General features: G+C 42.4%; 1 protein-coding gene across 1 annotated transcript in view; it reads right to left on the minus strand.

Annotated features, from left to right (window-relative positions):
• Nucleotides 1-4,411: 4,411 nt before the first annotated feature.
• Nucleotides 4,412-9,300, minus strand: part of UTRN (utrophin) — a 704,039-nt gene continuing 699,150 nt past the window's right edge. The window contains exons 73-74 of the mRNA XM_006891679.1: nt 7,840-7,862; nt 4,412-4,564 (exon numbers count right to left, since the gene is read on the minus strand). Coding sequence (XP_006891741.1) covers nt 4,412-4,564; nt 7,840-7,862 — 176 coding nt within the window. The remainder of the gene's footprint in view (nt 4,565-7,839; nt 7,863-9,300) is intronic.

Genomic DNA, 9,300 nt, shown 5'->3' on the forward strand with positions numbered 1-9,300 from the left:
TTGTTATGCATCAGAGAGTTGGACAATGACTAAGGAGGATAGAAGGAGAATTAATGCCTTTGAGCTGTGGTGCTGGAGAAGAGTACTGAATGTACCCTGGACTGCCAAGAAAACAAATAGATTCATCCCAGAGAGGGTTAAACCACGCTGCTCCTTAGAGGTTAGGATTCTGAGACTTCGTCCAACATACTTTGGACATGTTATAAGGAGGGAGAGGTCCTTGGAGAGGGACATCATGCTTGGAAGGGTGGAGGGACGGTGCAGAAGGGGAAAACCCTCTATGAGGTGGATTGATTCAGTGACTGGGGTAATCGTGATGGGTGTGTCAGAGGCAGTGAGATTGGCACAGAATAGAGCAGGGTTTAGGGCTGTTGTACATAGGGTCTCTATGAGTTGCAAGCAACTCGATGGCACATAACAACAACAAAATAGCTAGTTATTAATTTTAAAATCAAGTAACATTATTTTCAGAGATGGATTGAACCAATTACGAGAGCGACTAAAAGTTCAATGCATCAAAACAAATACTACTGAAGTGCCTTAAAGTGAATTTGAAAGGAAATATGTAACTGACTAAATACCAGTAATATCTTGTATTAAAAAAATCCCCAGCAGGCTTCATGTGCATTTCTTCAAAATCCAACATTACTTCTTTTCTATCAAGAGGCCTTCTATTTCTAAAGGAAATGGGGAGTGTTATAACTCCTTCTATGTATGACAGAAGGGGGCAGAAAGACAAGGAAAGTGAAGGAATACATGATAGAAATAGCAAGAATTATATGAGTTTACCAAGATGTTTGCTGTTGTGTGCTGTTGACTCACAGCTGACCCTCCGGTGTTTTCAGAGACAGTACATTACCTGGAGGAGACCGCCCAGCCTTCTCCCCCAGGGCGGCTGGAGGATTCAAATCCTGCGCCTTTGGGATCGCAGCAAAGTTTCTTACCACTCGGCCCCTTGCTTTATATTTTATTTTCATAAAGGTACACCTGTCGCTTAAAAGTCCACAAGTAAACAGAGCTCAGCAGAATCAGTCAACTGTGTTAAAATTCTTTTTATTCAGCATGAAAAATACAACATGGAACCAGATCAGATGATATCTGTGATTAGTTCTTTACCACATATTTCAAAAGAACTACATACTTATGTCTTCTTGTTGTTACTATATTTCTTTTTATTTATTATTACTCAGAATAAAGTTACAATGTAGTGTTTTAAGTCATTGTTCCTTAATAGTAGAGGCCACTTTGCATACAAACACAGGCAGGGGGAAAAATTAATACATAACTTTTCAACTTAAGAATACAGAAGACATCAAATCTACAACTTGGATTTCAGGGACTTTTTCTTTTCTTCTCTCCATTAAATAGGTGCTTTCCTTGGCATGAGATGGCCTGATAAAAGCTCTAGACTTGGCAGACTACAGCAGCATAAAGCTATTTCCAATGCAATGGATGAAGATGGCTCTGAGGTAGAAAGGTGGTCATGGCTTTCCTCTGATATAAAACAAGTTTCTTCTTCTCAAAATATCTATGCTGCAAATAGACACCCTCGCCCCTCCCCCCAACCCACTCAACCTAGTCTAAAATAGCAATTTCTAACTTTAAGCCTCCTTCTGGCCAGAACCCAGCTAAAGAGAACCCAAAGTTAAGATCTCCTTTAAAAAGATATTTTAAAAGCACACCCTCTGGAATCAAAATACATTGTTTGGACTAATTTTGTTTTGGTTTCTCTACATTTTTGGTAATTAAATAACATGTTTAAATTGAATCAAGGACATGTTAAGTTAGACAATGAACAAACAGCTGGTTGAATACATTCAAAGCTATAGGCAGGGCCACAACCAGGGAATATTCCTTTCACTCTTTCAATGAAGCCATGGCAAAGGCTTTTGACAATCATCATTTTCAAATGTACGATGAAATGAAGAATAATAAAATATCTGGTCATTCACCTCCAAAGATGAAACAAGATTCAAACGAATCTGTATCTGTTGGCCTCTTCTTTCAGAACGAGGAAAAAACCCAAACTCATAACTGTGTTTCAAGGGACATAAAGGGGTTACAATTAGATATAAGTGGCAATACAAATATTTTCAAAGGGAGCTAACACTATGATATTGTTTATTCTAGCAGTATGATTACTTAAAAGTCTAAGGTATATTTAGTGACAAAAATTAAGTCCTGGGAAACAGATAATGGCATAAAAAGTGTGTCCCCAGAAAAAAAATGAAAACACGTGTAATGGGACAAGCTTTGGTAAAATGATCTTGGAGATAATAATTCTGCTTTATTTCTCCTTTGTGATATAGACTGGGGCAGGAAATAAATAAAGAAATCAAGAACTACTTATATAGAGCAGGGAAATACCAGGAATGAAATAATCCCAATGGAAATGTCACTTAGGCACACAGTTTTTTTAATATGGTTAACCAAGTGGTCACTAAAGTATATGATTTGAAATAAAGTTAAATAGTACACACAGAATCGTAGTCAAATCCTCACACACACATATAATAGTTGAGTGAACTATATGAAACTTATTAATTTGGCCAAATCATGAAAACAAATACATGAACTCTTATTTGGTCATGTGGTTGGTGAATCATAAATAACCAAACTGTGATGGTGTCAAAGAAATAAATGACCCTATTGTACAATATGAACAACAAAAGGAATGTAAAAATGTAAAACTCTCTCCTAACTCTCACGGATTTTTGACATGGTTATTAAAAATAAGATATCCTCTTAGAAAGCCCCCACCCACATTCCCAATGCTGTATACATTATACAAATCTGTGACAAATGTATTACCGTTTCCAAATACCACTCTGTTCATTAATTTACAGTTGCATAGAAAGGGGAGAAGGAAACAATAATATATGCTTATTACAAAAACAAAATATCCTTTTCTCTTTGGAAAGTCAGTGTTTTACTCCCTTGGTAGAACACACAGTCCTCACACCACAGCATGTTTCACGGAGCCATGCAGCTTCTGATTAAATGGAACTTGGGATTGGCATTTGCTGGAAAGGGCAATACTGCAACGTCAGGAAATGCTGGTTGGCTGGATGACGACTTCACATTGCCTGCGGGAATGGAAAACAGCGCTGTCAGGACAACATTTAAATAAAGCTAAACAGGTAGCAAAGGCCCATCAAGTCTTTGAGAAAGTTAAGCGTTGTGTCCACAGGGGTCCCGGTTTGATTCATATGTGACTTCTGCTCCTGAGGTTGAGAGACCCTTCTGTCTCAATCTGATACCTTAGCCTTCATTTTGTCTGGAACTCTTTTCTGCTGCTCAAGTTGGAAATCAAGTTAAAACAGAATTTGGCTTTTTCCAGCTGGGGTACCAAAGGACAGTGAATTCAGCTGGCCTACGTCCACAATCAATACTCTTGGTACCAGCAGCCAGGAAATCATTGGGAAAGACCTCCCCAGAGTACTGAAGAGCAATGAGGCCAGGCTGAAGACTAAAGTGCGCCTTCCCCAGGCCATAGTGGTCTCAACTGAGTGCTATGCATCCTAGAGATGGCCAGTGATGAGGGATGACAGAAAAAGAATTGATGCCTTTGAGCTGTGGTGCTGGAGAAGAGTGTTGAATATAACAGGGACTGTTAGAAGAAGAAACAAGTTCATCCTAGAGAAGGTGAAGCCAGGCTGCTCCTTGGAGTCAACGATTCTGAAGCTTCGTCTGACATACTTTGTGCATGATGCAAGGAGGGACCAGTCCTTGGAGAGGGGCATCATGTTTGGGAGCGTGGAGGGACAGGGCAAGAGAGGAAGACCCTCGATGAGATGGATCGATTCAGTGACTGGGGTAATGGGAGTAGGTGTGTCAGAGACGGTGAGTTTGGTATAGGATAGAGCAGGGATTAGGGCTACAGCAACTCAAATGGCACATAACAACAAGACCAAATATCTCATCAGGAACCGAGGGTTTCCTGCAAAGGGTGTGTGCCCCGACATCATGAAAACTCAAAGCAGTTGAGGCTCCAGAAGAATCCAGGCCAAGATAAGAATCTGAATCCAATGGTATACAGTGGTGCTGCATAACGGCTCTGGAGACAGCATCCACAAGCAAGAGGATATGTAAAACTGGGGCTACACTCTGAGGGTGGCATAAAGTTAGCAAGGGAAGGCCAAAAAGCTGATCTTTTAAAATGATTTTGGAGTTGGACACACTTTTAAAAATCAATCTGAAAAGTCATCCAAACGATGCCACACCTCATAAATCAAAGAATGGTGTTCAGGACGCCCAGAAACCATAGTCTCTGTCCTTGCCACTTCTGATGTGGAGACGTTGGCAGGAAGCCCTGGTACCATGTTCCTAGCAATTTAGAAAACCTGCCCAAGGGGCTCTTTTTCCTCTCAAAACAAGAGACAGCAAATTCATTTTTATTCTCACCCAGATTCTATTCCACATTTGCCATGACTATTGAAATCTGGCTTCTTCGGTAACTTGTTTCTGGATTTTGAACATTTTGCTGCCCTGCTGGATGGAGGCAGAGCTCAGCAAGCACGGATGTTCCCATTGGGACCGAGTCATTGATTTGGGCTCCTGAATACTGAGGTGTGAAAGACACCCCAACAATACACGGTGCTCCATGAGAAAGGGCCCAAGTGAGTTCAGAGTACTCTGAGAACCAAGGGAGAAGTTCGCTCTCCCTAGGAAAGAACATGTTGTTACTTAGTCCTATTTATTTTTAAAAGTTTGGTGCCAATTCACAATTAAAAAGAAAAGCTGAAAGGACTTAAAATGACTTCTACGCATTCTATTATCCTTCATAACTGGATACACTGATGAAAAAGGGCACACAGATTCTCATTTGAAGTTTCAAAATTCAAGACTACGGAAAGTACTCAGGTGAATATACATGTTTCATAAATTTCCGTGGCTACATGGTATAGAGTATTTATGATAATTTTTAAGAGAAAGAGCAGGACATAATGCAAGGAAACAAACAAGCAAACAAAAAGGAATGGGGAAGGGAGCTATAGCGAAACCGAGGGGCCTGTTGGAGTAAGTCAAATGTTTGCTCCGTCCACTAACTCCACCTCTTCTTATTCAAACCCAGAGTGAGCGAAAGGTCTCTAAGATGACTTCCATTTCAAACTCTGCACACTTGTGAAGTGTTTGTGGTCCTGAAACTTCTAGGTTCACCTCCACCTGGGAGGTCGGGGCTGCTCTCATGTTCTTGATTTTTGTTTCATATGGATTAAAAGTGGCTCCAGATGCCAATGATTTCTCTTCCCCTAACACACCCCGTTCACAGAGAAATCCCTCATTCTGTCCCCATGTCCCACGCATGCTCATTCAGAAAGTCTTCCCCTGTGCTCTCCAGATCATTACAAAACCCACATCCTCACATGTCCTGCTGAGCTGAATGCTTGCTCTAAACAACACCTGAAATCTCACTGCAGTTCCCTCCATAATCTCTCTTCTAGTGCTGCTCTGCTAGGTTTGTGTGGACTACAGTGTTGGAAACAGACCCACAGCGATCCTCTGATGGGTTTTCAGAGGCACAGGAGGAGAATGCTGGTCCTTCTCCTGAAAAGCAGCTGGTGGCCTTAAACCCAAGCTTTCGGGATTGCAGAGCAGCTTCTTGCCCCTAGGCTAACAGAGCTCCCACTTCTCTTAAGGACCTTGTCCTTGTATATTGGGCAAGTCACTTTCAAGTGCCTCAGTGAAACTTCCAGAGCATTTTTTCCTCTCTTGCCTAGAAACACCCAGCTATAACGCCATTAGACAATAAGGGCCCCTCCCTCTTCTTGGCGTAGGCAGTTACTGACCACCTGATGGGTCAGTTCACTGCATTTCTTAGAAGATTCATCTTCATGGACTGTCTCCAAAGCTATTTTCAAGTCTTAGTTATTTCAGTGCACATGGTTCGTGCAGCTATCTAGTCTCTTGTTGTTGAGTGCCATCGAGTCATAGGCGACTCATAGCGACTCTATGAATGCAAGTCCTCAACACTTGTGTAACTTTCACCCTTTCTCCAGGTTCATAGGGTTTCCGGAGGCAAGCTATTTAAGGAAGTGGATGCCACTCCTGCTTCCAAGCTTGTTTTAATCGGGGAGCTCCACCAAATGCTGTCCACCATGGGTAACCAACCATTAACACATTTGACACATCAGTGTCACAGTGTTCAGCTTCACAGCGACCACAAGTTACCACAGGTCCCTTGAATTCTCTCTTCCAATAATCCTGTCCATTATTCTCCTTAGCCACTCACACAATGGGTCAAACAAGGATCATCACTAATACCTGTAAACCCTCCATCCCACCAAATCCAACAATCTCATCTCACCTTCCCTCACCTCATCTCACCTCCACGTCTATCTTTCCAGGTTACGTCCACTGCTCATTGGCTACTGCAAGCCACTGATTCTACCATTTCCCCCACCTTGTCACAGCAAAAGAAACATTTTCACTTCTCTTTCCATCCAGTTTAAATGTTCTAATCGTGGAGGTGAATAAAAAAATAAAAAATCTCTTGCCTTTTTCCTTCAACTTACATGGCCAAACCACAACCTCAACTCTGGTTTATTCCATTACTCAGCCTATTCTGATGCCTCCAGCTGAATACAGCGGGAGAGCAAGGCACAGCTCTGTGGAGAGGTCTCGGGTTAAAGTCACAAGTAAGAATATCGCGTGGACCTTTAACGTTCTCTGCTTGCCCGTTCTGTTTCCCCAGCCCGTCTCCTTTCCCAACTAATAGGGATCTAGTGCCTTCTCTCCAGAACCTCTTCACAACTCCAATAACACTTCCTTTCAGTCCTTACTCCCTCCTGAAGTCCCCGTTTCCCAAGAACCATCAAAGAGCAATAAGAAGAGGAACCCCCCCACACACACACTCTCACCACCACATCCAGTCAGCTCACCCGCCCTTGCTCTTCCTTCTCTTACTAAAGGTGAGCTTTCTGCCTCTGCATCTCGTTAGGCTCCTGATCTCCCTTGCCAATAAGACAACTTGACTCAGAAGAGTCACTCTTTTTAAACAAAACACTAATAAACAAATCTATCAAAGAAAATGCTCCCCAGGGATTACTGCAGCCTTGTGACACATTTTGACCAAGAGGGCTGATAGGGAAAATACTGAAAATCAGGAGGCTGCAGCTGCCAACAGTTCTCAGCAAATCTTTAAATAAAAAGTGGATCCCTTTTCACTCCCCTGAAGGTGTCTTTGTGGCACTAATCAATTATGGAAACTCAATTTTCTGTGCCACTAACTTTAAGTGGGTATTTATGGGAACAGTCATTCGATATTATTTTTCCTGGGTACTTGTGTGGTAGTTGCTGGCATTTTGGTTCCAATTCATGGCAACCTTGAGAGTAAGTAGAACAAAACACTGCCTGGCCCTGTTGCGTTGCTATGTCTGTGTCTGAGCAAACTACATATGATGCTATTAGAAGATGTCAGTACACACAGCAATCCCAGAGGTAAGCAGTTCAAATCCACCAGATGCTTTACTGGAGAAGGAGGGGCAATCTCCTCTTGTACCAGTCAGATCTGATTTGACAGTACACACACACACACACACACCCACACACGCAAATAATAAAGTTAAAAAAAATTTAAAAATAAAATTTAAAAAGAAAAGAAGATGTCAGTGCAGATAAGGAAGTATAAGGCATTTCTGGGATCTAGAAGAAGTGATTCTGGCAAAGCCTCTTCTTTGACGGGACAAATGTGTGAATCAAGTAGTATTTAAATGTCAAGGAACTTTGCTTATTTAAATGGACAATACAACAGTGTTAAAAATCAGTTACAACTAATCAATCTGTTTAGTGTGGCTTATCATCAGCAGCATTTTATTCAGTTAGCGCCTTAACTCTTACCTGTGGCCTGCTGGGGAGATTTGCTGAAAGAGAAAAGAAAAGAAATCAATTGAAGGACATGCTGTTGTATCGCTAGTTCTAGTTCTTCAGGGGCACAGATGAGCAGAACAAGACACTGCCCTTGGACGAGGGTAACAGACCAGCTGTGAAGTGGAAGTTAATAAGACACAGGTTGGATCCCAGGGTTCAGGATGGGGTGGGGGCCACCAGGGAACTAATGCTTAACAAAGGCTAGATTTCTCCAGTTTCTTATTATCCCATATGCTTTAAGATGCAAAATTTCCAACAAAATATGCAAAGCATATGCTGGTTCTTTCAAATAAGTGCACACCAAAGCATTCAGCGTGCAAAAACACATCAAAATGTCGTATTTAAATTTTACCATGTACATTTTGCTGAACAGTTTAAGTTCTAACTGAGATGCCATTAAGGAAACAAAAGGGGATGAGTCTTTGCTTTCCCACCCTTGTCACAGGGGTTAGAAAGACGATGGCCAAGTGCTTGCATCCAAGAAACGGGCTGCTACTGGACCATTGTGACCCCGGGACACCACAGCATCAGAGCAGATCTCCCCCCCCTTATGGCTTTCCATGGATGACTTTTCCAGAAGTACGGTGGTCACCAGGCCTCCCGCCCACCGCAGATGCTTCAGGGTAGGCCCACACTGTCAGGATTTAGTTAGCAGAAGAATGTGTTAACCTCCCTTTCCACCACCTAGGGATTCCCTTCCTTCACCAGAGAATGAGCTCTGGTGGTCTACTGGCAAGAAGCAGCACTGCAATCCCAAAGGCACACAGTTTGAGGCCACCAGCTGCTCTGTGGGAGAAGGATGGGCAGTTTCCTCCCTTGGGATTAACTGCCTCTGAAAAAACACGCCCCAGGGTCAGCTATGTGTCAGTATAGACTCTACAACAACAATAATCTTAAAATCCTATTGGGCAATTAGGCTCATAACAGAGCTTAACTCAGATTCACATAAAAGGTCAGAGAAGTCTGTAGATGGAGGTTAATCTGCCCTTTAACCAGTTAGCTGATCTCTGTCCTGCTCCAGTGCCCAGGGGCAGGGAAGCCACTGGGACAGTGAGAGACACCCAAGGCTATGCTTTGTCACCGCCCACCTCCCACTTTCACTGCACTCCTAAAACTAGCATATTAGACTCAATGAAAGCAGGAGGGGGTTGGGGGATGTTCATAATAGTAACATCGCTTTGGAATCAAAAGAAATAATCTCTCATCATATTCGGCAGTACATCTCTCTCATGTCCTGGGTTTTGGGTTTTTTTAAGCTGGAAAGAAGAAAAAGATAAGATGCCAGTGACCACACAGTGCTGTGGCCAAGCTTTATGAAAAAGAAAAAAAGAAAAAGAGGTATGAAGGGTGGCCATCTTCATGTTGGAGGAAAAGCCTCATAAAAAAAGAGGTGTGACAGGTGGAGGCCTTCATGCAAGGACCAGAGGGAAA

Source organism: Elephantulus edwardii, unplaced genomic scaffold (genome assembly GCF_000299155.1).
Source record: "Elephantulus edwardii isolate Elephantulus edwardi_28Jun2011 unplaced genomic scaffold, EleEdw1.0 scaffold00102, whole genome shotgun sequence".
NCBI lineage: Eukaryota > Metazoa > Chordata > Mammalia > Macroscelidea > Macroscelididae > Elephantulus > Elephantulus edwardii.